Source organism: Ctenopharyngodon idella, chromosome 1 (genome assembly GCF_019924925.1).
Source record: "Ctenopharyngodon idella isolate HZGC_01 chromosome 1, HZGC01, whole genome shotgun sequence".
NCBI lineage: Eukaryota > Metazoa > Chordata > Actinopteri > Cypriniformes > Xenocyprididae > Ctenopharyngodon > Ctenopharyngodon idella.
Window position 1 is genome coordinate 13,091,230 of NC_067220.1, and position 27,859 is coordinate 13,119,088.

Sequence of the window (27,859 nt, forward strand, 5' to 3'; positions counted from 1 at the left end):
AAAATGTTTTAGATTTTTTTAACTAGATTTACTCGAAATGACATTATACATATATGTTGAATTCAGGGAGACTGGGGCATTTTTCTCAGTCATCTCAAAGGCAAAAGTGTCTCAATCAACCTAAATTCATCTTACATATTTGGGTTTAAGCAAAGAAATTTAAGTAATGTTGATGCAGCAGTTGACAAGTTGTTTTTAATTCAATGCAATTGCGCATTGCAGGTTAGACTTAAGCAATAAGGTAAGAGAGGCTGTGCTGTATCGTGAATAAGTCACGGCTGAAGGGCGTTGTTAGGCATGATGCGAAGCTAGTGTATTCACGATACAGCACTAGCCTTGAGTACCTTATTGTTTACGTCTAACCTGCAATGTGCAATTGCATTGAATTATAAAACGGTTACCACACAATACAAATATTAAAGCCAAAAATATGTATCAATGCAACTTTCATGAAGTAAACTTTCACTAAAAGCCTTCCTTCCGCCGGAAAAAATAGTCCCTGACTGTGAACAGCAACAGAAGTTACATTATTACGCCATTAGATGGCGGCAAAGACTGTCTTTTTGAGTGTGTCAGTCAGTAGCAAAGACTTTTACATTGAAAAGACTGAATTGTTGTGAACACGGAACAAGACGCAACTGACAAATGCTTTGACTAGCACTGTCAGTCATGGTAAAACCCCTTAACTGTTAAAAGGACAAGATAATACATCGGACATTTAAACAGATTTTTTATTATGAACATAGAACTGACCTGAAGGAAAATGCTAAATCTGAATGCAGGTAATAAACTCGCTCACTCGACCTCTTTCTCACAATACTCTTCTACATAATACAGTTAGCTTATAACTTAAGCTTAAATGAACAATATCAATTGAGAACATAGTTTACGTTGCTAAGAGTGGTTGCTAAGGGGGTTGTGTAGTGATACACAGAACCGTTGGGTGAAGCGGTCATAGCCGTGTTTTATCGTGAATAAAACACAGCTATTGACCAATCAGAATCAAGGACAGGAACTAACCGTTTTATAAACATACATATAACATGTAACAAACACAAATATGTAACTTTATACACTTATGATTTACTTGCCAGTCATTCTTGCCAGCTAAACACTTACTTACTACTTACTTGTTACTGCAGTGAACAAAGTACAAATACTAACAATAGTAACAAAACTAGGAATCTCTCTAAGCAGCTTTTAGATTTTCCTGCAGGAAACCACAAAACAGTATCTGTGTCTAATAATGACATAACTTTCAGTTTGTTACTCACTGTTGAAGAATAGATTTTTTACCCTTTAGATTCTCGGTTTGTATTAGGTAATGTTTTTTCCTTCCCCAAACCACTGTCATTGCACAACAAATGGATCATGGGAAAACATCAAAACTTGCATTTATGAATTTATATATTACTGTCACATACTCAACTTTAGAATAATTACATTACATTCAAGCGTTACATTCAACCAACTGGGTCTTAAAGTGCAAATACATCTGATAAATTAATACATGAGTTATAGTATGAATATTACATGTCTATTATACAGTTGTTCTCTGGGGTCAAAATACACTAACATAGTGGCAAAAATATTGTGTATTTAAATATATTATTGTAATAGAATACTTCACAGTATTGTAAACATAAATATGTAAAATGCATGTAGGCCTATGTAAATAAATAAATTAAATAAATACTAGACACATTCGTGATTCCTTTAAGGAACATACAACAATTCATATTCATGAAGAAAATAATTAATTAATTAATTTTTTCGTGAGGAAAAAAACAAAACAAACATATGAAGCTGCAGAGTTAACATTCCTCGTTTAGGTCATCAAGGGATTTCATACCAAAACTGTCTCCTTGGGGAGAAAAAATAAGCAAAAAATAATTATTGAATTAGAGATGCTGTTGTTAAAAGATTACAGTATGTTGGGTATGGTGCAGTATTTAAACTTGAGAGACAGAATTTTGCAGCTTACTCTTTAGTTTGGTGTGAAGACAGATGACAAAAATTACAATAACCACAACAGTCATGACAATGATGACCGATGTAATGATGTAACTCCTTTGTGTAGCATTCTTCGCTGCAAGACAAGAAAATATTTTTTCATTAGATAGTGAGAAAAAGTCATGCAGTTAAAAACTGTCAAAATGGCAACATAATGAATGTGTGGCTTAATTGGTTTTGCTGTTTTATCTAAAAATGTGCTTCATGTTGTAACATCTAAATTAGTCAGTTTTATCTTTTGAGTTATTTCATTAAAAAATATTTAGTATGACTAAATTAAGCGACTGCATTAGTTAGAAAGTAACAACTGCACATTTTCTCAATGTGATTTACTATTAGCTGATATCCGTGTTGAACCCGTTACCTTTATCATCTTGTTGAGGCACGTAGATTTGGTACCTCTTCTCCACACTGTCACTCTGAGCCAAACATTCTACGTACTTCCCATGAAACTGTGACAGTGGAAACGTGATGTTACTTGTAATGGTGGTTGAACTGTCTTTGTTTAGTGTTGTGAAATTATTTGACACGAAGTTCAGCTCTTTCTCTGCGGATTTCCACTGGATTTTTGGAGTTGGTTTACCGGTGACTGAACATGAGACTACAACCTGATCAGAAGTGGGTGAAGGATTCATTTCCGCTGTTATTTCTGAGATACCTGGAAAATACCAGCAAGATAATGACTTAAAAAGTACTAAATATTAGGCCTACAACACTAGAAAAACTTCTAAATACAAGTTTGGCTTGATGGTTTTAGTCCTTGCATTAGTCCTTGTATATATATATATATATATATATATATATATATATATATATATATTTATATATATAACCAGCAATGTGTGAAAAGCAGGTATTGTATCGAATGCCAAGGGAATATATAGAATGAGTTTGTAGGCAAAGTATGAAATGTCTGTTTTTTGTGATTATGTTGCATACTTTTCCTAGGCATTCTATACATTACCTAGATATTTGACAGAATGACAAGCCCTTTGGCATTGTATAGAATGCCTACAAAATGTGTGAAATATAAACCATTTCATACTTTGCCAAAAAACTTAAGGCATTCTATATATTCCCTAGGCATTCTATACAATGCCGGATTTCACACATTGCCGGTAACACACACACACACATATATACATATATATCTATCTATATATATATATATATATATATATATATATATATATATGTATATATATATACCGATACTAAATTTCTCCACCGATACCGATAGCCGATTAGTGATATCTGCCGATAACGATAATGATAGTTTGGGGTTTCTGCCTTTTATACCTTTTTTTAAATTAATGATAATTTCATTATAATTAATTAATCATTGTTTGAAAGAAATGCATATAAAAACTTTATTTCTTGTTTCAGAGTAACTGGCATCAGTTATAAACAAACACATTACCCAAATTAATATTAACACACATTAACTAAACTCTGAAGAATAAATTAATATTTCTTAACTTTCTGAATGTTATCAATTCATATAATAACTATTAATATTGAACATCAAACTGGTTTCTTAGCATTATCTTTACACAAATCACAAATTCAGTGCATTCAGTGCACTTTTGATTGACAGGATATATTAAGCCCTGACTATCGGTTGTTTTTATATCAGCCGATAGCCGATAGTGTGAAAATTTGCTTTTATCAGCCGATACCGATTATTGGCCGATATATCGGTGCATCTTTAATATATATATAGCTAAAATGTTCATTGTGACAACATGCCCCGCCACATAAGAACAATGTGTGGATAGTCAAGATACAGTGCAAGGTATGTGCTGTTTATTCTAAAGTGACTTTTAAAATTACATTTTTACAAAAATGCTGTATTTAGACCCATAGCCTATATCAAACACCATGGTATTACCATCTAAAACTATGACTACACCATGGTATCGTCACAGTAATGTACAGGTGTTTACCTACCTTTAACAGTGAGGCACATGGTCTTTCGTATGGGTCCTGACGGATACACTTTGAAGGAACAAATGTAGCAAGCCTCATCTTCAAATGTTGTGTTTTTGATCTCAATAGATGTTGAATTAAATGACGCACGAGTCAAAGTGACTTTACTGGCATACTCCTTATCCACATTATCCTGGAAGCGTTCGCTGAATGTAGCCAGAATTTGTACAGACTGATCCGCGCGCACCCGCTGCCAGGTGACATGTTTGACTCCAGACGGGTTTGGCAGCGTACAAGAGAATGAAGCATCCTGACCCACCACAACATTTGTGTCTCCTTGTCCTACAATTTCTGAAAGGTAAGCTGTGGAATAAAAACAAACAAGTTATTAATTTGCAAACTTAACAACACAGTTTTGTCCTAAAAAGAAATGCGTTGTATTGAATAAAAAGTAGGATTCTCATGATGACTAACCTCTATTTATGAAGCTTAAAATTACGATCAAGTTCAACAGACACAACATGTCGAATGGTTTCCATGGTCCGTTTGTGATCTTATATATATATATAGCTAAGTGCAGAATTTCCCTGAGTTCCCTGTAGAGGCGTAGCGTAGCGTAAGTCAGATGCCTCCAAGGGGGCGGGGGATCTTTCCGTTTCAACCCAAGAAGGTGAGCCACTGATATGACGCAAGAAGCAAACTTTGCTCAAGTGTTGAAAAACGTGAAAAAAAAGTCTCCCAACCTATTCACTACATAAAGTGAAAGTAAAAAGTGAGGGAGCTAGACGCTGTATTAACGGATCATATTCTCTCAGAGACGAATTTCAACATAATATGCTGATAACGGTATACCTGTCTTAATGTATTCCATTATTTCTCTTGTGGTCCGTACATATAGTGAAACAAATAAGAAGAATAGTATTTCGTGTTGAACAGGTTGTTTTTTAAAGTCGGTGCTTGAAGTAGCCTATAGCTGCTCTTAATTTCCATTGATGACTGCAGTGAATATTAAAGACTGTTTATAATTTTAATTATGGGCCTGTAATTAATTGTATAATAGACCTAAAAAATGTGTAAAACATTTTCAAGAGGAGCAAATAGCCTAGTCTTTTATTATCCTCACAGCACATCAGTTATGCGGTGATGCGCTATGAAATTATTGCGGGGCTAATTTATTATAATATTAATTTATTAATAAACGTAGCCTAACCTAATAGTAATACTGATAGATCAGAAGAAAGTAACAGGCCTACATTAATTGGAAATGCTAAATCATCTTAATATTGCCAATATTTGATGCTTTTGACAATATCTCTGGCTATTGTTGACATGATCATCATCTCATCTGTTCATGCAACCCTGCACAGGGGGGTTATCGCGGGGCCCCCCGCAGTGCTACGCCACTGGTTCCCCACATACAGCGCATACACCCTGCATTCATGTAAAGTGAAAGTAAATAAACCACCTGCTTGCTTACTTCACCATGTGACGTAATTATTGGAGTTTCCTTATTTAAATGACAGTTAAAATGAGGCATCACTTTTGAGAAGGAAAAAAAATCCATGTTAAACAGGAAGACTCACATTCCCAGAAACTAATTTGCAAATGAAGAAATGGTTTGTATTTTTGCTGTCTCATGTATTATGGTAAATTTGTGTATTCATGGGGTCACGGCATTGAGATTCAGCACTCCACATTACATTGTGATTTAGATCCTTCATAATATTAATTTTACAGAAAAGCATACATGTCAAGTATTTAACTGTTGAGCAAATAGATATATTGACTTGTTAGAAAAAAAATGTCAAAATTTTTTTGCTAACAATTTAAAACCAGGTTGTTGTTGGTTGTATTTATCAGTGGATGAATCAAAATGATGAACTTAAGTAATCAGCTTGGCCAGTTAATACATTTATCTTTCACTGTTTGATGTGGGCTGCCTATATTTATTGAGTTGTTTATCATTTATATGTACTTAACATATCAAACAATGTTCTGCATCATTATTTGCATATTTAATTCCTTCCCTGTGGACCAAACCATAAGGAAGTGCTGGGTGTTCTGCACTTCCAGTTAAAAGTTTTCATGCATTGTTAAGGGATAGTTCAACAAATACGGAAATTCTCTCAACATTTACTTACCCTCATGCCATCCCCAATGTTCCCGATGATCCAGTCAACATCACAAAATCCTCATACTGTGATAATTGCAGTGTGAGTAATACTTGAGCTTATTGTAAATTCAAATGATTCATACTGTGATACTCGCAGCGTGAGTAATATATGAGCTCATTGTGAATTAAAAATGTTGAGGTTAAATGGGGGGGGGGGTGGGACAGGAAGTTGAGAAACTTCCTGTTTCTCAACACTTAAAAAACGTGGATATGCCAGGATTTCAGCATGGAATTGTTACACTGGAGAAATGGGGAGTGGTTTCTTTAATTGCTATTCACATACGCTCATATGCTATTATAATGCCAATATCCACTGTGGCCTGGCCCTGTGTTAGCAGAGTACTGGCACATAGCCAGGTACATGTGAACCAGCCATCTTGCTAGCTCAGGTGTAGAATCATCTGGTTTCAGTAATCACACCAGTAATCAAACTAATTGCATTGACATATTGCTCTCTGTATTTCAAGATGTGTCAAGTCTTTTCAAGGGGAAAAAGAAATAGAGGTTAAGAAGTGAAAAGGAGTCACCAAAATAACGGCAGAATCTAAATGCATCTGTCAAATACAAATATTTGTGTCAAATGCCAACCATATGACCATATATTAGCGCACAGTGAGTGCGCTGTGACCTCACATTTTGACCATAGAAAGAACCAGAGCTGGGTAGATTACTTATGAATTGTAATCAGTTACTGATTACAAGTTACATGACAAAATTTGTAATCAGTAATATAATCTCTTAGATTGCACATTTCTGGTAACGTAATCTGACTACTTTTGGATTACATTTAGATTACTTTTGTGCTAACCCTTATTTGATGTCACACATATTATAGGATATATATATATACAGGTGCTGGTCATATAATTAGAATATCATCAAAAAGTTCATTTTTTTTATTATAAATTATTTTTAAAAATGAAACTTTCATATATTCTAGATTCCCTACATGTAAAGTAAAACATTTCAAAAGTTTTTTTTTTTAAATTTTGATGATTAGAGCGTACAGCTCATGAAAGTCCAAAATCCAGTATTTCAAAATATTAGAATATTTCCTAAAATCAATCAAAAAATGGATTTGCAAAACAGAAAAGTTAAAGTTCTTTAAAGTATGTTCTTTTGTGCACTCAATACTTGATTGGCAGGACATATTACAGCAAATGACTTGCTCCTAGCCCAAATTACTGCATCAGTGAAGTGTGGCATGGAAGTGATCAGCCTGTGGCACTGCTGAGGCACTATTGAGCCTTCAGATCATCTGTATATTGTTGGATCGACTGTTTCTCATCTTTCTCTTGAAAATATCCCATAGATTCAGGTCAGGCATATTGGCTGGCCAATAAAGCACAGTAATATCATGGTCAGCAAACCACTTGGAAGTGTTTTTTGCACTGTGGGCAGGTGCTAAAGTCCTGCTGGAAAAGGAAATCAGCATCTCCATAAAGCTTGTCAGCAGATGGAAGCATAAAGTGCTTCAAAATCTCCTGGAAGATGGCTGCATTGACTTTGCACTTGATAAAACACAATGGACCAACACCAGCAGACGTCACGCCCCCCCCAAATCATTATTGACTTCAGAAACTTCACACTAGACTTCAAGCAGCTTGGATTCTGTGCCTCTCCAGTCTTCCTTCAGACTCTGGGACCATGATTTCAACATGAAATGCAAAATTTACTTTTATCTGAAAAGAGGACTTTCGACCACTGTTAACTGTCCAGTTCTTTCTCTCCTTAGCCCAGGTAAGATGCTTCTGACGTTGTCTCTGGTTCAGAAGTGGCTTGGTAGTCCTTTTCCTGAAGATGTCTGAGTGTGGTGACTCTTGATGCGCTGACTCCGGCTTCATTCTACTCATTGTGAAGCTCTCCCAAGTGTTTGAATCGGCTTTACTTGACAGTACTCTCAAGCTTGCGGTCATCCCTGTTGCTTGTGCACCTTTGCCTACCCAATTTCTTCCTTCCAGTCAACTTTGCATTTAATATGCTTTGATACATCACTCTGTAAACAGCCACCCCATTCAGTAATGACCTTCTGTGACTTACTCTCTTTGTGGAGGGTGTCAATGATTGTCTCCTGGACCATTGCCAAGTCAGCAGTCTTCCCCATTAGTGTGGTTTCAAAAAACAAAAGATACCCGGATTTTATACTGTAGGGATGGTCATTTAATGAAACTCAAATGTAAATATTCTAATATTTTGAGATACTGGATTTTGGACTTTCATTAGCTGTACGCTCTAATCAACAAATTTACAAAAAAAAACCGTTTGAAATGTTTTACTTTACATGTAGGGAATCTAGAATATATGAAAGTTTCATTTTTTAAAATAATTTACAATAAAAAAATGAACTTTTTCACGATATTCTAATTATATGACCAGCACCTGTATATATATATATATAAGTGGCAGGTTTATTATGGAAAAAATATAAACATTAAAAAAATGAAAAATTAGGAGAATCAATTAATTTTGAACAACTTAATGCCATTGTGTAAATAATATGTAATCATGTAATTCATAAAAAAGTATCTGTAGTCTGATTACAAGTATTTTCAAAAGTAGTTTACTCTAATTACAAGTACTTGATTTTTGGAATCTGATTACATAATCCAGATTACATGTAATCCGTTACTACCCAGCTCTGGCAAGAACACACAGTTCATTGACCACAGTATAAACACAGTGAGTGCGCTTTGACCTCACATTGACCATAGTATGAGCACACAGTGAGTGCGCTGTGACATTACACTTTTAGCTTGCTGTGACCTCACAAAAGTCAGTCATGTCAACCCGATCTCACGGCAATTCCTACGTATTTTCAGAAGTGGCTAATTCATACGAATTTAGCAACGTGTAAAATATGTACGATTTAGCAAAAAACGTACAAATTCGTATGAGTGAGGTCGTACGAATTCGTAAGTTTTTTGCTAAATCATATGTATTTTACGAGTTGCCAAATTCGTATGAATTCATACGAATGACATACCCCTAACCCCGCCCCTAAACCTACCGTCACTGGGGTTTAGACAAATCGTATGAATTCGTACGAGTGAGGTCACATACGAATTAGCCACCTCGTAAAATATGTACGAATTGGTCGTGAGATAGCGTTGATCATATACATCAGGGATGGCATGAAGTAAATGATTAGAGAATTTTCGTTTTTGGGTGAACTATCCCTTTAATGTGTCAGGTTTGAATGTGTATGAGAGGGAAGGCAAGACTTTTAGTGAATAACAATTTAAATTTAATTCTGTGTATAACACAAAAATATTGTATGGATTAAGAAGGAAAATGCACTTTTTTTGGTAGCCATTTTGTCCTTGAAATTTGACAGTATTGGCTATTCACTTTTGTTATAGGGAAAAGAACAGCCTGGACATTCTGCAAAATATCTATTGTCTGTTTTAATGGGGTAAAAAAATCTTAAAAGGATTTAACTGATTACTGATGCACTGCATATGGAAGAAACAGAAACTTACTTCTGCAATGAAAGGAACTGAAAGCAAAACATTCATTCTCCATTTGAGGGGTTACTTTAGGTATTTTAAGGATAAAAATCTGTATTGAGTCAGACTTGCTGGAATGGCTGTCACTGGATATAAACAGGATACTCTTATCTGTTCACATGTCATTGGTACATGAGAAGATGAATGGAATACTTTTCCAGAGTATTGTTGGCACACTGCCAAAAGGCAAATGACGCCAATGACAAATTACAAAGGGATTTCTAAAGAATTATGCTATTGTTATTGGTGGGTTAGCCATCAAATGATCGCTCTTGGGAATATTTGCATCCATCAAACATGTTTTATTAAAGAACTTTGAGCATTATGGACAGGTGACCTGTGGCTTTGCTGAACAGCATGTCAGTGTGTTGTAGATAAGTGGAAATGACTTTGACTGCAATAACATTTACACATTTTCATGTCTGGCTCAGTTGGTTTCAGTACCAGATATGGACTTATGGACTATACATAGTATAAATGACAACGAACTTTCTATGTTCAATTAATGTATAAAACACAAAATTCACATATAGCAAAAGGGTTTGGTAAAGAAAATAAATAAATAAAAAAATAAAAATAAAAAACTGTAGCCGATACTCAAAGACAGCCTGCTGTAACAAAATTCTTCAAAATGCAATACACATTACCCACAACAATAAATAATACCAAATGTTAAGTAGAAATAACTATTCATTAAGTTCTTAAAGTGCAGATGCAGGATGTAGAAACTATAGAGACTTTCTCAGGTGAACAGATATTATTTATACAATTAGCTTATTCATGAATGTAAACAGTTTCTTTTTTAGTAGCAAAAGTAGCATATAACAGTTTTGTAAATTTTGAATAAAGTGGCAGCAGACCAGTAGTTTATGCTGTACAAGCAAATTTCTGATCTTTATCTGGAAAAAAAAAAAAAGGAAGAAAAAAAAGAAATGATTAATATACATATTTAACAATGCTGTTCTTTATGACAATAAATGTGGTCCTGATAGAGAGTAATAATTTTCTACTTACTATTTAACTTTGTGTGAAGGTAGAAGGCAATAACGACAATACTGAAAATAACCACGACCAACATCGGAATTATATAACTTCTTAATGTGTCATTTTCTGTGAAAGAAAAATATTTTTGCATGTAAAGATTGATGAAGATCATTTCATTTAAAACATAAAAACACATCTTTACAATATTACCACTGCTTGCTCATGTTATTATTAGCTCATGCAGTTTTTAATACAATAAGCCACAACCATCCAAACACTTATGTATCATAAGTCAAATCAAGTTACCTTTATCATCATCTTGTTGAGGCACGTAAATTTGGTACCTCTTCTCCACACCGTCACTCTGAACCAAACATTCCACGTACTTCCCATGAAACTGTGACAGTGGAAGCGTGATGTTACTTGTAATGGTGCTTGAACTATCTAAGTTGAGGTTTGTGAAATTATTTGACATGTAGTTCAGCTCATTCTCTGCAGATTTCCACTGGATTGTTGGAGTTGGTTTACCGGTGGCTGAACAAGAGACTACAACATTTGTATCAGAAGTGGGTGAAGAATTCACTTCCGCTGTTATTTCTGAGATACCTGGAAAATAACAGCAACATAATTACTCAAATATAACCTTTTAACACTAAACAATAAATAATGTGATATCCAAAGCTCAAAATGTCTATTAAAGTTCACAATATATACTGTGCTGTCTTAACCCTATGATGCTGACACTTGCTTTCATTTTTCTGGAACTGGAAACTGAATAAAAGTCTTGTTTTGAGATACCATTATCATTCATAGACAGATCTCTGTGTACCTTCTGATTTCCACCACCCCTTATGAGTTTGGGCATATCTGCATTATCTTGGATAAAACTGCTTGTTTTTCACTTACACAACTTATACAGTACACTTCACATACTTTCTGTCTTATTGACCAATTAGTGGAGACTGGAGCTAGTTTACACTTTTTTTACTTCAGGGAATATTTCTCAGGGTAGGCTTATACTTTTGAAAGTCTTGACTACAAAAAAGCTATTAAAGTGTCCCTATTATGCTTGTTCAGATATTATCTTTCATGTAGTGTGCAATACAACTGTTTGGGAATGTAAAAGGTCTGCCAAGTTTCAAAGATCAGATTTCATCGGTTTTCTCCCAAAAGAAAGAACCGACTTTGAAATGAGTCGTCAGTAATTCCAGTCTTACTTCCTGCACAAGCCTATGTTTGTAACAAATTAATGCCAGCCTATGGTCTTCATTAGTTCCTGTGTACAATGTCTACTTTGACGCTCAAACACTGTAGTTGTAGCTGATGCCTGGAAGAGTTTCGTTTTGTCAACATGTCGAGAAGACAGCGTGTTCATAAGCAAATCTACTTTGCATGCGCTTCCAAAGGATGAGGATGTGTTGAGTCAGTAAAACCGAAGCCATTGTTACTATTTGAACTATACAAGTGCTGAGGAAGCATCTGTGGTTGAAATTCAGATATGGTAAAGGCGATTTTGTTTCCCTACATGCGGTGTAAGCGGTAGACCAATCACAACTGACTGGGCCATCTGACCAATCAGAGTAGGATCTCAGAAAGGAGAGGTTTAGAGAGATTGGATCCTTAATTGAACCGAAAAGAGGTAATGCTATAATGTAAGTAATGAGAAAATTATGTTTTTTTGACCTTGGGTGCATGTAAACCTACTGTAGGAGACCTCCAAAATGAAATTAGGAAACTTTAAAATAGCATAATAGGGGCACTTTAAACATTTCCACTGTTATTGCCATGAAAAAGATCATTTAACACACATCAACCTTATGTCCCCAATAGTGGGAAATATTGTCAAACTATATGGAGTAAGTTGTCACAATGGGAACCTGCCATTAAATAGCCTATTATAAGCCATTAATGGCTTTTCAGCCATTTCTAAAATGTAAAACAAATACCAAACCTCTGTTTTGGTAAAAATAAATTATATAATTACACATTTGAAAAACATAACCTTCCCCAAACTGATATGCCCTAGTCTTAAAAACAGTTAAACGTTTTGGTTAAAACCTGTCTTTTTTTAATTAATCCAAGTGTTTTTGACTCAAAATCTGAGAAAACCTTTGTGATTTCAATTAGTTTGGTTGCAGGCATTTACCTACCTTTAACAGTGAGGCACATGGTTTTTCGTATGGGTCCTGATGGATACACTTTGAAGGAACAAATGTAGCAAGCCTCATCTTCAAATGTTGTGTTTTTGATCTCAATAGATGTTGAATTAAATGATGCACGAGTCAAAGTGACTTTACTGGCATACTCCTTATCCACATTATCCTGGAAGCGTTCGCTGAATGTAGCCAGAATTTGTACAGACTGATCCGCACGCACCCGCTGCCAGGTGACATGTTTGACTCCAGACGGGTTTGGCAGCGTACAAGAGAATGAAGCATCCTGACCCACCACAACATTTGTGTCTCCTTGTCCTACAATTTCTGAAAGGTAAGCTGGGGAATAAAAAAAAAAAATGATGTTGTTATAAGCCTCCCACCATCTCCATCCAGTTTAGAAACATCCAGCCAGAGCAGTTTCAGATTTAGCCATAAAAATTAGGAGTCAATTACCGACCTCTTCTGAGCAAACTTAATATGATCAGAAGGCGCAGCATGTCTAACATATTCTGAATCCTATCTATGAACAGATACATATATAGTTTATCTGGGGAATGTCCCAAACTTGTAACTGTATCAAAAACAAAAAGGGGAATTTTATGAGCGGCTCTCTTACAATGACACTGTACATACTGGAATAAGATTACCATTAATTTAAACCAAATGCTAATGTCTCCATTTTATATGTTAATATAGAGTATTAATTGGGCTATTAGAATTAAAAGATCTACTTCCTTAAAGCAAAGCTACAGTTGCTATAAAACGTATGCTTAATATTTTAATATGCTTAGTGTTGCACAGTATACCGGCCCCACCCATCTAAGTTTGTTTGGAGCGATCGATAGTGTGACTGAAATGAAAGTTTTGACAGTGCAAATCCTTCTTTCACTTTTACCTTGAAAATTAAGACTAAATGGTGAAAGCAAAAAAAAATTCAGACATGCATTAATTTCAGAATTTATAAAAATGATTTTTTTTTTTTCTGCATAATCAGTAAGGGTTCCTTTTTGAAAGAAATTAATACTTTTATTTAGCAAGGACGCATTAAAATACCTTTTTTTTCCCCCAAATATATGCTATTCTTTCTAACTTTATTTTTTATCAAAGAATCCTGAAAATATGTATCACGGTTTCCACATAAATATTAAGCAGCACTGTTTTCAACACTGATAATAAGAAGAAATGTTTCTTGAGCAGCAAATCAGCATATTAGAATGATTTCTGAAGGATCATGTGACACTGAAGACTCGAGTAATGATGCTGAAAATTCAGCTTTGCTATCACAGGATTATAATTCATTTTAAGATATATTACAATATAAATTAGTTGCTTCAAATAATTTTTTTTACTGTATAAATGCAGCCTTGGTGAACATAAGAGACTTATTGTGATTTATATCAGAATATCAAAGTGACATTTGCTAACAATGCAACAAACTGTGACATAAGTGTCCAAATACTCTCTTTTGCGGCTAGTGGATGTGTTCAAATTTAGTTGGGAACAGTGTTCTGCAGCTATCAGGTTCAGTACCCCTCCACCTAGACTAGTTAGTGCGCTCATTTATTTTGATGTTGTGTTGAACTCTTCTGATCTTTTGCTTATCAGTAACACCAGTAATCATAATCGGTCTATCTATTTATCTACCTATCGGTCCAGTAAATCTTTTAATAATTTCCGGTATTTTTTGGGAGGGTTGTTACGGACTTTCCACAGACAGCTTTCAGTAGCTATACTGTACATGTGACTCATGACAAAAACAGTTCCGCTTTTAGTCATGATTCTATATCAGTTCATCTCAATATTACAGTCTATATTGTCACCATTGTGCGAATTACGATAGGTGATTGAGTAATCTACAGTAGGCTATTTAGGATGTAAACGAACATGACGACTTGCCTCCTAAGTTTTGCAATCAACCCACAAGCGTCGACTGTTCATCAGAAATGCAAGCAAAACCGAAGTCCTAATGTAATTGTGTTGTCTTCTGAGTAAATTCAGAGTAATCCACACCACATGAGCATTCATCAGAGCTTTACAATATCACAACACGAGAATGTAAACTCCGTATGATTCACTGAGTTCCAGGAAGCACATGATTAGGAGGAAATAAGATAAAGCGGAATTTCGTGAATGCATACGTGCTTTTCGTAAGCCTGTCAAAATAAAAGGTATCCTATGTTTACAAATGAACCATACGGCTCTAAAAAATACTTTCACTTTGCTGCAAATGACTCACATAGCTTTATTTTTCAGTGAAGACTTTTGCTCTTTATAATGCTGATTAATTTAACTGTAATGAAACTGATAATGAATACTTTTGCTGTTGCTGGTTCATAGAGACTTTCCCATTATAAAGTGTTTTACCAGGGAAAACCTGGGAATGTTTAAATGTTTTTTTTTAGTTTTTTTTTTAATGCCTGTAAGCCAGTATTTGGTGTGTCATGTTGTATGTCTAAACTTTGATATAATATTCCAATATTTGTCTGCTACAAATTAAAGTAGTTTATAAATCTTCTACTTAGCCCTAAACTGTGAATTAATGTCGAGTACACAGGGTGTAGACAGTAGAAGTATACTGGAAAGTGTTACCAACCTTCTCTATCCCATCTAGTCAACCGTGATATTTCAAGGTGTTTTTTTTTTTTTTTTTTTTTTTACATTTAGGTTTTAAATAGATGATATCTACTCAAAACCTAAATGTTTTAAAACTTTATGAAGTAAAATAACAAGCTTATGTCGGATGCGTATGGCTGTGGCGCCAGAAGCTCATTATTTTACTTTATAAAGTTTTAAATAAGGATATTTGTCTTACCCAAACTCATCGATTTTGCTTCAGAAGGCCTTTATTAACCCCCCGGAGCCGCGTGGAGTCTGTTTAATGATCAATATGCACTTTTTTGATCAATATGAACTTCAAAACCTCATCCTCCAATCACTCCCATTATAAAGCTTGGACGAGCCAGGATATTTTTAATATAACTCTGAATGTGTTTGGCTGAAAGAAGAAAGTCATATACACCTATGGCTTGAGGGTGAGTAAATTTTGGGGTAATTTTCATTTTTGGGTGAACTTTTCCTTTAAGATGTTACGATTAAGACTCGGGAATGATTACCATTCAACTGTGGCTTTGTTTCCCCCAGTGTTGCAGAAATTACACACCAAGTTACTGTTAGTGTATATTTACTGTTCAAAAGGGAACTTCAAACTGAAATTACCAATGTGTTACACACAAACAAAAACAACCAACCACATGTCACATGTTTTGTACTTGTAAGTGTGTGGATTGTTATTTTCTCAGACGTATACAGTTGTTTTTTGATGCTATACACTAGAAAATCATATTTTTCATACCAGGCAATATACAAAATAGAATCTTATTATTTTCACATTTACCCATATTCAAATGAATGAGGTAAGCCCAGGAATAAGCAGTGTTCCCATTCACTAAATGGTGTAAAGATGTGACCCACTACCCCATGCTATATTTGGGGTAGTGCAATATAATTGCATTATGGTTTATAATAACTCTTACAACCCGAATTCTGGAAAAGTTGGGACATTTTTTTAATTTGAATACAATTTAACTTTCAAATCACATGAGCCAATATTTTATTCACAATAGAACATAGATAACATAACAAATGTTTAAACGGAGAAATTTTACAATTTTATACACAAAATGAGCTCATTTCAAATTTGATGCCAGGTCTCAAAATAGTTGGGATGGGGGCATGTTTACCATGGTGTAACATCTCTTCTTTTCAAAACAGTTTGAAGATGTCTGGGCATCGAGGTTATGAGTTTCTGGAGTTTTGGTGTTGGAATTTGGTCCCATTCTTGCCTGATATAGGTTTCCAGCTGCTGAAGAATTTGTGGTCGTCTTTGATGTATGTTTTGTTTAACGATGCACCAAATGTTCTCTATAGGTGAAAGATCTGGACTGCAGGCAGGCAGGACTATTCTACGATGAAGCCATGCTGTTGTAATAGCTGCAGTATGTGGTTTTGTATTGTCCTGCTGAAATACACAAGGCCTTCCCTGAAACAGACGTCGTCTGGAGGGGAGCATATGTTGCTCTAAAACCTTTATATACCTTTCAGCATTCGTAATGCCTTCCAAAACATGCAAGATGCCCATACCTTATTCACTTATGCACCCCCATACCATCAGAGATGCTGGCTTTTGAACTGAACGCTGACAACACGCTGGAAGGTCTCCCTCCTCTTTAGCCCGGAGGACACGGCGTCAGTCCATTTTAAATGAGCCTTGGCCCACAGGACACTTCTGGACCATGTTCACATATGGCTTCCTTTTTGCATGATAGAGCTTTAGTTGGCATCTGCAGATGGCACGGCGGATTGTGTTTACAGACAGTGGTTTCTGGAAGTATTCCAGGGCCCATTTAGTAATGTCATTGACACAATCATGCCGATGAGTGATGCAGTGTCGTCTGAGGGCCCGAAGACCACGGGCATCCAATAAAGGTCTTCGGCCTTGCCCCTTACGCACAGAGATTTCTCCTTTGCAATTTGCCGTTGAGGAACATTGTTTTCCACAATCTTTTTACGCACTCTTTCACAGATTGGAGAGCCTCTGCCCATCTTTACTTCTGAGAGACTCTGCCTCTCTAAGACATCCCTTTTATATCTTACAGACCTGATATCAATTAACTTAATTAGTTGCTAGATGTTCTCCCAGCTGAATCTTTTCAAAATTTCTTGCTTTTTCAGCCATTTGTTGCCCCCGTGCCAACTTTTTTGAGACCTGTAGCAGGCATCAAATTTGAAATGAGCCCATTTAGTGGATAAAAGTGTAAAATTTCTCAGTTTAAACATTTGTTATGTTATCTATGTTCTATTGTGAATAAAATATTGGCTCATGTGATTTGAAAGTCTTTTAGTTTTCATTTTATTCAAATTTAAAAAACATTTCTGGAATTCTGGTTGTAAAAAAAATTAGTTTCATTTTGTGTTATGTGTAAATATATCAGTCATGCACAGACAGTGAGTGTGACATGATTAAAACCAGCTGACTGCTAAAATGACTTTATCAAGGTTGTGTAATAGGCTACTGTATTTTCAGATGATGTAGCCTAGTCAGTTTTCAGTCACGTGACTGTCGCGGAGCCCTGGCGGGCAAAACAGCCATGTAACTGCAGCACAAGCCTGTCAATTTTCCATCTTAAAAACAAAAATATATGAACAAGATGCAAGTTTTGGGCACTTGTGATCCATATACAGCACCTGCAGTGATTTTAATCACTAAAAACAGCGGGACGATTTTTAAAAAAGCTAACGTGAAAAACACTTTACATGTCTCTAAACCTACCAGTCTCCACCCTTTGGATCTCGTGTGTTTTGCAGTGAGGGGCTACTGGAAATTGTAGGCTATTAACAATCAAGATTTCATAGCTTCTTCTTCATGGATTATTTAAAGATTTGAACAATTTTCTGCTCCAAATGTATTCTCTCTTCTTCTCGTTCGTTTCCACAAGCCAAAACGGGATTTTCACCAGGCGTCGATTAGACCGATAGTGACATCTGCTGGACAGAAGCCGTTAGTAGCCTACTTGATGATGAGCACTGCAGTCGCTTTTATATTTTCAGTAGTCTGTTACCTATTAATAGATCATATGACCACATTTTCCCTGTAGAGATCCAAGGAGCCCATTTTAAAATAGATATAGAGAGTGAGAGATAGGTCATTTATTCATCCATTCATTCATTTCTCACTGTATTATTCAAGATCGACCTCACGTATCTCATTGTTTGTGTTCCTGTAGGCTCGCTGACGTGTTTTCGGTGATGGTGACATTGTGATAGGTCGTTGCGAAGGGTGGAGAGAAGGTGCACAGACGTAACTTCCCATCGACATCGTGCTCTGATCACTGCATTGAATGACTATGAGTAGCAGCAGACTTTATTTACGACTTCAATCATGTCGTTTTTATTCCGGTGGTATGAGAGCGACGTATCACCGGACCCTGGACAGGATCGAGTTAATGCTGCCGCCTAAATTAAGACCTCTCTACAATCATCCTGCTGGTAAAGAAATTACTCTGTTCCTGTCTGAAGAAACACACTAGCCAGTCATTGACTAATTATTGCATTATTCATATTTTAAAGCATGTGTATAACTCATGTTTTCTATATTATCATCTTAGCGTCTTTTATTATCTCCGTAATGTTACTTTTCATGCAGCCATACAGTGACCCCTAAATGAATTTAGATACTTAAATGCATTAAACAAGTGGCAGTTATTACAAAGAAAGATGGCACAAGCACATCTTTCATGCAAACATTTTACAGTTTAAGTTGTAAAGCAAATACAATTTGACGTTAATTGAACACATCTATATGAATGAACTACTTAAATGAACTTCATACATCCATATAAAATAACCTTGGGATCACAAAATGGCTCAGAAAGCTTTTAGTTATGAGAAATGATCTAGGGTCATTTGTTTGCTGCTGCAATTTGTGCATACATTTTAAGTCTGATTTAAATATCAAAATACTTTTAGGGCCTGGCTTGGACAGTTTGAATGAGGTAGTCTTATGTGCATCTTTCTGTCCCACTTAATCATGTATTGTGTTGTATGGTGTCCTGTCCACCATAACCACCTAGACCTGCACTGCTTCTGAAATCACATACTGTCTGAGTTGGTACTACATTTGAATTTGAACTAACCTTGCGACCGTTAAAAAAAGTATGTTCTATATAGTATGAATGTGGGTAGTATAAATGTAATCTGGACGTACTATATCCGCCATGTTGTCATTATCATGTGACCTACCAGCGTCAGTTGCGTCGTTTCTCCTCCATTCATAAATTCCCTTCTGTGGCCTCATGGGATTGTAAGGCCCTGTCCCAAATGGCACCCTAAACACTCACGGCCTTCCTACGAGTCCGCACTTTCGTGACGTAACGCCGCTTTGACTGTCGGGAAGAAGTCTGCCGCGGAGGTCGCAAAAGTGTGCATCGAGGGCGCATATCGGCCGCAAAGGGGGCGCTTGCGTGCACCCTTCTGAAGCCTAAAATTTACAAATGGGACACCCTACGGTCTCGTGGACTTAACGGACACGCGCATGCGGCAGCCATTGTAAGTCCACAAGACCGAAAGTGCATAGAAGTGTGCCATTTGGGACAAGGCCTAAGGTGTCTATCGTATGCGCACCTCAGAATCTCACCAGAAGAAGTAGGTAATCTGGGGACTTTTCGCCTACTGTTTTTCGCATACTGTTTTTCGCAAACTATATATTAGGGAAGGATTCGATTTCAGATGCAGCGTTGGTTTCCTATTTTGTTCTTTCCAGAGTTCTTGATGGAGTTGTTTGTCCCTGTGCCGTTGATGCTAAGGATACGTTTACAACAATGTGCTAAAAATGGAAAAGTTTTTCCTTTGCGTTTTTTACGTACAGACGACAACGTTGTCAAAATGATCCCTGTTCACACTGATCCGCAAAAACTACTAAAAATGCTGTATTCTGCTGCCAGGCCAGTAGTTGGTGATGTCACTTTGTAAAGAAACACTATGTGCTTATAGACTGAACGTGTAATATGCTGCGCATGACATCACTGTTTTCACAAGTTTGTGTTTTCAGGCCCCCAAAATGTAAATGAATGGCCATAATGCATAAAAAGTGTAAACAGCCCCTAAATTTTAATTTAATAAACTTTTGAAAACATTTCAAAATGCAAGTTTTTGAAAATGATAACGTTATCATCTCCATGTAAACTACAAAAACGCAAATTTGTGAAAATTTTGTCATGCGCATGCGTATTATGTGTTCAGTCTATAGCATTCATTTACACGACAATGTCGTTTTGGGGGCCTGAAAATGGTGACGTCATGCACATGCATATTACATGTTTAGTCTATAGGCGCTTAGTGTTTCTTTACAAAGTGACATCGCCAACTACTGGCCTGGCAGCATAAAAGCACTTTTAGTCGTTTTCGCAGATCGGTGTGAACAGGGATCATTTTGACAATGTTGTCGTCTGTACGTGAAAAACACAAAGAAAAACTTAAGTTTTTAGTACATCGATGTCATGTAAATGTACCCTTAAAGGCTTCGTTCACCCAAAATTAAGTACTCACCCTCATGTTGTTAAAAACCCGTAAGACCTTCGTTCATGTTTTTGAACAAAAAATAAGGATATTATTGAGTCAATCCATGAGCTATCAGGCATCAGATAGACTGCAGCACAATTACCACTTTCAAGGCCCAGAAAGGTAGTAAAGACATCGTTAAAATAGTCCATGTGACTACAGTCGTTCAGCCTGTTTACAACGTCAACTGTGTAGGAGACTGACATGGAAGAGAAGAAATTGTTGAATAAAGTCATTATTTTTGTTTGTTTTTACGCACAAAAGTATTCTCGTAATTCATAAGATTAAGCTTGAACCACTGTAGTCACATGGACTATTTTAACGATGTCTTTAGTATCTTTCTGGGCCTTGAAATTGGAAATTGTGTTGCAGTCTATCGGAGGCCAGATAGCTCACGGATTTCATCAAAAATATCTTAATTTGTGTTCCGAAGATGAACGAAGGTCTTGCGGGTTTGAAGCGACATGAGGGTGAGTAATTAATGACAGAATTTTCATTTTTGGGTGAACTAACCTTTTAAGGTTTAAACATTGCTTGGACTACTCCAGCACTTCTGGATGATAATTTCTTATCATACACTGTATGACATTTTTAGATGAATCTTATCTGATCACAAGCATTCTTCTTCTACAAGTTTTACGGAATTAAGAGCATCAAATTAAAAAAAAAATTAACCAACAGCAAGTCTGTTTTTTACAGTAGCAGTATGTCATAATTTCTCACAGAAATTTTTTTTTTCCCCTCAAGGGCCAAAGACGGTTTTCTTCTGGGCACCTGTTTTTAAATGGGTGAGATGAGAATTGTTTTCCCCTCACAGTTGAAATATTAAAAATACACAAATATTAAAATACAGCACTCATCATCGCCTTTTACCATCTTCGGCTTTTACATGTTTGCAGTTCTATGGCTAAATTGTTGATTGTCTTGGCCTTGGAAGTTTGTGTTTTACTTGATTATAGAGAATGCTATGAAAATAACTAGTTATAGTAGGGAATTGTTCATCATTTACTCACCCACATGCATTTTAACACCCATTCTTTCTTCTGTGGAACGCATAAGTTCATAAAAGTAGCAGAATGTTGCTGCTCTTTCTATACAAAGAAACAGTGACCACCCCTGCCAAGCTAGATTTTAAGGTGTAACTTAAATTCCAGTCTTGTCCTTACACGAAACAATTTTATGGCTTCGTAAGATTCGGAATGTAGTGTGGAAGTCACATGGACTACTTTTGTGCTGCTTTTTCGAGCTTGAGCTTCCCCATCCTCATTCATTATATGGAAGAGAGCACCTAGAACATTCTGCTAAGCTTCTTATTTTGTGTCCCTTGGAAGAGCGGTTTGTAAAGACAAAAGGGTGATAAGGATGATTTTTGAGTGAACTTTAGCTTTAAGTTAACAAATTGGCAGTGCACATTTTGCAATTTGAAATGTTGTAATGCTGCGGTAAATTCAGTCATATTATGAATTTCCTGCTGATCAAAGTTGCCAAGCTCACTGTTGTTTGCTCTTTCTTTCCTCATGCAGGGTTTAGTTGTCGCTGGATTTTCTGATTTGACCCGGCCACCAGAAAAGCTCAGTCTCTCTCAGTCCTGCGTCATTACAGCCACAGGTACTTGTTCAAGTGACATGACAGAGACTTGCTCAATGTTGTTTGATCAAGATTTATCAACATCAGTAGCTGTTGTCAGTGTCCTCTAGATTAGAATATCTCATCTAAAGCCTCATAGTAACCTGAGATGAGTTTGGCTGAAAATAGAACTTGAAACAAACCCAGGAAACTAAATATCTGAGCAGTAGATCTAATTTGACAGTCAAGAAAATATTCTCTCTGTGTTTGTATTTCTGACTCTGAGAGAGCATTTCTGAGGCAGCTAGTCTTTTCTCTTAGCATATTAGTTTAAAAAAATTGTTCAACTACGATTCAGTAGCTCAAGTGTGATCTTGGCCTAAGTTTTGACCTATATAAGTCTTCATTTAACAAGGCTAAGGCCTTAACCCACTTTACCCACACAAATTGTTGATTCTGCAATGAGGATTTTTATTTCAACACAGCGACTCTCTCTGGTTTCTTTCCAGGATTAATTTGGTCAAGGTACTGCTTGGTGATCATTCCCAAGAACTGGGCTCTGTTTGCTGTTAACTTCTTCCTGGGCATATGTGGAACCACCCAGCTCGTAAGAATATGGAGGTTAGTCATTACGAGTTCTGTTCTAAGGTCAGCTTTGTTTACTACCATCAATCAATACACACAAGAGACAAGCTTAGTCGTAAGGTTAAGCTGCAAAGACTTTGAGTTTAATGATTTGGAGTTCAACAAGCTAGTAACTGACATAATATTTTTAAATGCATTAAAACTAACTAAATAAAGTAAATCAGATCCCTTTTTCCCCCCAAAGTATTTATCTGACAGAAAATCGAGAATGATCTATTTGGAGTGGCAGCATCAAAAGCTACAGTATTTTTTTTTTTTAAGCTAATATCAAGCTACCAAAATGTAGAAGAGTTACTACATAGTTTTATTTATTTAAACTTAGTTTTATTTATTTAATTTTATTCACCAACACTGACAGTTTGACTCATTTTTTTTAATTAAACCTCAAATTACTTGTTACGTAATGTTTTCACACTAAACACATACACAAAAACACTTGTTTATCACACTTGCCTTGGGCCTACTACGTATTTAGTACCAATATTTACTTTTGCTGAGAGACATTGTGTATCAAAAGGGTGTTTTTCAATTCAGTCATTGTTTACTGGTTGATTCCATGTGATGAATTGTACAGTTTGAGGTTTAAAAGTTGCATAGAAGTTTTTTTAATTATTTAAAAAACTAATAAAATTAAATTAATTATTTTATAAATAAATGTATTTGTCTATATGTAAAGTAAATTTTGTTATACTTTTATTTTCAAGTTAGTAAATGTACTGATTTCTTCATTTTTAAAATTGCACTACTATAATAACACACATATATTACAAAAACACTGCGGATTATCATGCATAGGTTATTATAGAATAGTCCAAGGATGGGCAACTCTGGCTCTTGAGGTCCACAATCCTACAGTATTTAGCTCCTTAATCGAACTCATCTGCCTGTAATTTTCATGTAATCTTGAGGACTTGTTTGATTTTTCAGTTGGATTTAAATAGGGATGGAACTAAACTATTCAGAACAGTGGACTTTGAGGCTCAGTGTTGCCTATGACTGGCATAGTAATTTATGATAAACCATGATACTGTATGTGATCTCCATCAGTATTTGAAACAACTGTTTTATGTACACAAAAAGATGAGATATTTGTTATGGCCTCCACAAATGATTGAGATATGTATCATGGCCCCAGGCTTAAATGTTGGTAGACATACAGTTGGCACTGATTTATGTTTCTGCCAGTGGGTGCCCACCTTCCATAACCAAATGTCTTTCTTTTTTAATTGGAAACCTGCAAGTGCAAATACATTACCAACCAAATATAAACACGTCTTTATTCACTTCCTTGAGCAAATGATATCTGGGCTAAATTATTAAACACATATTCAACAAATGCCCCCTAAAACATTTTAACATGCTTATTACTCAATAATAAATTATATCGCTGATAGACCTGATGATTTTGGAGTTAATTACTTAAAATGCTATTTATCATTGTGCAAAAAAACAGAAAGCACAAATTTTTGTGTCAGGTTGTTATGCTCTAATGCTAAACATAAAGGTAAAATTGTGTGTATTATGAGTACGACCCGCTGGGACCCGATATGAGATCCACCAATCAGAGAGGTTCCTGAATCTCAATAGATTTTTTTATAGATCAAAATGAATTGAGAATATTATGTGTTTTTCCGTGGGCGCTTGGCCATAGGATCGGCTCCTATGTTGGTGGAGGTTGTGAAGGTGCCTTGTAATTATATTACATGAGTTTTTTGAGAAAAATAAGTCCTGGGGATGGCGAACTGGAAGTAATGGAGAGTTTAGCACAGCTCTCAACTCTGGCCCTTGACCTACAGATGTCGTAATTACTGTGACTATGAGATTTCAACTTGTAAAAAGCGTTTATGTCCTCATAGAGCTCTTAAAGGGATAGTTCACACAAGATGAAATTATCCCATAATTTACTCAACCTCAAGCCATGTCTTTCTTCTTTCAGCCAAACACAATCTGAATTATATTAAAAATAATCCTGGCTCTTCCAAGCTTTAAAATGGGAGTGAATGGTACCATTTTTTTTCAAGCCCAAAAAAGTGCATCCATCCATCATAAAAGTAATCCTTATGGCTTCAGGGGGTAATAAAGGACTTCTGAAGTGAAGCTATGCGTTTTTGTAAGAAAAATAACCATATTTATAACTTTATAAACTATAATACCTGGCTTCCAGTAACGACAGTATGCTAGTAGTTCCAGTCGACCTGTAACCCGACACAAGACGCACTGGTGAACGCAGAAGTGCAGAGGATAGAGCAAAACAAAACACCAGTCACGAATTAAAAGTCTAAAATGAGAATTTTTAAAGAGAAATGTCGGAGGAGCTTGACTTTGTTGCCCAGCCCTATTTGTTTGAACCGCGAGAGGCGTCTACTCTCACTTTAGCTTACGCTATGCCCTACGTCCGAACTCGACTATCACGTGAACATGTGGACGGGTGTTAACGGAAGCTTGTGATTACAGTTTAGTTATAAAGTTATAATTATATGTTTATATAGATATTTTTCCTACAAAAACGCATTGCTTCACTTCAGAAGGCCTTTATTATCCCCCTAGAACCGTATGGATTACTTTTATGATGGATGGATGCAATATTTTTGGGCTTCAAATAAAATGGTACCATTCATTCCCATTCTAAAGCTTGGAAGAGCCAGGATATTTTTTAATAGAACTCCAATTGTGTTTGGCTGAAAGAAGAAAGGCATATACACCTAGGATGGCTTGAGGGTGAGTAAATTATGGGATAATTTTTCACTTGTAAGCTGGGAATTTTCTGAGAGCTCCTACTTGTACCACGTGACCGCTGTACCACGTGACCGCTGCAGATTATTTTAGGCATTGATACTGCTGCCATAGAAATGCATAATTCCCAGTCTGAGGACATGAACAGCTCGAGTAGAACGTCATGTGTTGTCATCTCAAAATTATGGTAATTACAACATGGTGTGAACACAGCATTTAGCTCCAACCTTGATCTGCTTATAACTTTCTAGTAATCATGAAGACCTTGATTAGCTTGTTCAGGTGTGTTTGATTGGGGTTGGAGCAAAACTCTGCAGGAAAATGGACCTCAAGGACCAGAGTTGAGAAACTGCAGGTTAAAAAGTGAGAGGTAACAGACTGTCATGAAGACATGTGTTCCTGTTCCCAGCAACCTATTGTGTTCATTCAGCACCTGCAGTGCTATGGCTAACATTATGCATTCAAAAGGAGTGACACACTTTGTATTTGTGTGTGTGTGTAGGTACAACCAACAGCTACAGGAGAAAGGAGAGGAAGTGCAGCAGACTTGAAGTGCCATTTAGTCTGACAGAAGTGGAACGGTGAACAAGTTTTGCTGTTTTTCAGTTACTGTAAAAGCAATGGATCAGCATTTTGCACACAGAATTTGTTATATAGATCAAACATATCTGTGTAAAATAGAAAAAAAAAATGTCAATCATATTGTTTAAAATGTTATCACATAAAATTGTGATATGATGATTGTAATTCTGGTGTTCTTGATTGTATACTGTACTTTGTTGTTATTCTGATCCACTTCTATCAATTTCTCAGTTTTAAAGGGGTCATATCATCATAATAATAATAAAATAAGTTGTGCCTATAATATTAATGTTTTTTTGTTTTGTTTTTTCTTGTTTTGTGCCAAAACAGTCACAATTTAGTTTTTTTAAGACTTGAAAAGAAAACCTAAAAATTACAGTTGTATTCCTCATTATTAGGTTGCTTTGGATAAAAGTGCCTGCTAATTGAATAAATGTACATGTGCGATACAAACTGCTAAGATCAAACTGAAATGTCCAGGGATATTGTTAAAAATAAGAACTCAATGTTTTGTGTTCTGAAAGTCACAATGTTTTTCCAGTACTTAATTTTTTTTTTTTTTTTTCTCAAAAGATTAAGGGGTAATTTGATTCCTCATGATATGACCCCTTTAAAATAAAAAAAATAATAATAAAAAAATAATGGTCATATGGCAAAACTACCATCCTGCATGAATGCACTGTATGCCAAATGTTGTCTGTTTTGCATTAGAGAGCTCAGATGAAAACAGGAAGTGGGTAAAAGGCATTACCAGATCAGTCACAGACTTTCACATGTACACAACAGACACGCATGATAGATGATAGACATGATGTTTTAAAGTGTTTTTGTTTGTAGCACTTTATTGCACATAATAGTAATATCTCTGTCAATTTATGCTTTTATTAAATCAAAATTGAAATTACATTGATAAATGGGACAAAAGACTGTTTTGTATTCTCACATCTTTGCATTTTGAGCCCACAGTGCACTTTTCTCCAGAGCTGCATCCTACACACTGTGTCATTAAGCACCGTACATTTCCAGACCCTCTCCACTGCTAAATCAGGAATCAAGGGTGCTATGACAAACACATGCCCCATTTTGTTCCCTCATGCTAAATTTGACCCGTTAATCCCCTTTAAACCTGTTTTCAGTGTATCCTACACACTGACTCTAAATTAAGTATGCAAGGCGTTGAATCATCCGTCTGTCTCAAAACTTATACGTCACACTTCACCTCTGCAGCCCACACTCTTGTCAGATGTGAACAGCATAGAATAGAAATTCTGTGTTCTGCTTTCTGCATGAATATCAACCGTTTGAGTAATTTTAGAAGATTTATGTTTGCATTTCTATTTAGCAATTTGTTACAACACAAACAATTCGTAATATAGTCTCCTAATCAGGCAAATAAATAAATTGTCTGTTGACACTGAAAGCAAAAAATGTTTAAGCCCTGGGTACACTTCGTTTTT

At 35.9% G+C, this 27,859-nt stretch overlaps 3 protein-coding genes across 4 annotated transcripts; 1 reads left to right on the forward strand and 2 right to left on the reverse strand.

The window, feature by feature from the left end:
• Positions 1 to 713: 713 nt before the first annotated feature.
• Positions 714 to 4,665, reverse strand: LOC127509506 (OX-2 membrane glycoprotein-like). The gene is made up of 5 exons (XM_051888288.1): positions 4,417 to 4,665; positions 3,964 to 4,305; positions 2,378 to 2,671; positions 1,985 to 2,089; positions 714 to 1,864 (listed from the first exon to the last, which is right to left on the reverse strand). The coding sequence occupies exons 1-5, from the start codon at positions 4,463 to 4,465 to the stop codon at positions 1,815 to 1,817; spliced, it is 840 nt and encodes a 279-aa protein (XP_051744248.1). The 5' UTR covers positions 4,466 to 4,665; the 3' UTR covers positions 714 to 1,814.
• A 5,235-nt stretch (positions 4,666 to 9,900) lies between these two features.
• LOC127509496 (OX-2 membrane glycoprotein-like) lies at positions 9,901 to 14,610 on the reverse strand. The gene is made up of 5 exons (XM_051888276.1): positions 13,219 to 14,610; positions 12,756 to 13,097; positions 10,912 to 11,211; positions 10,636 to 10,731; positions 9,901 to 10,520 (listed from the first exon to the last, which is right to left on the reverse strand). Exons 1-5 carry the CDS (start codon positions 13,409 to 13,411, stop codon positions 10,489 to 10,491), a joined length of 963 nt encoding a protein of 320 aa, XP_051744236.1. The 5' UTR covers positions 13,412 to 14,610; the 3' UTR covers positions 9,901 to 10,488.
• A 3,702-nt stretch (positions 14,611 to 18,312) lies between these two features.
• On the forward strand, positions 18,313 to 27,306 carry mpc2a (mitochondrial pyruvate carrier 2a). 2 transcript variants are annotated; one of them, XM_051888318.1, is made up of 6 exons: positions 18,313 to 18,451; positions 18,545 to 18,806; positions 21,624 to 21,664; positions 22,400 to 22,484; positions 22,952 to 23,063; positions 26,323 to 27,306. In XM_051888318.1, exons 2-6 carry the CDS (start codon positions 18,659 to 18,661, stop codon positions 26,369 to 26,371), a joined length of 435 nt encoding a protein of 144 aa, XP_051744278.1. In that variant the 5' UTR covers positions 18,313 to 18,451; positions 18,545 to 18,658; the 3' UTR covers positions 26,372 to 27,306. The 2 variants fall into 2 exon arrangements, with proteins under 2 accessions (XP_051744278.1, XP_051744287.1); XM_051888327.1 differs by lacking the exon at positions 18,313 to 18,451 and having other exon boundaries at positions 18,503 to 18,806.
• Positions 27,307 to 27,859: the final 553 nt, after the last annotated feature.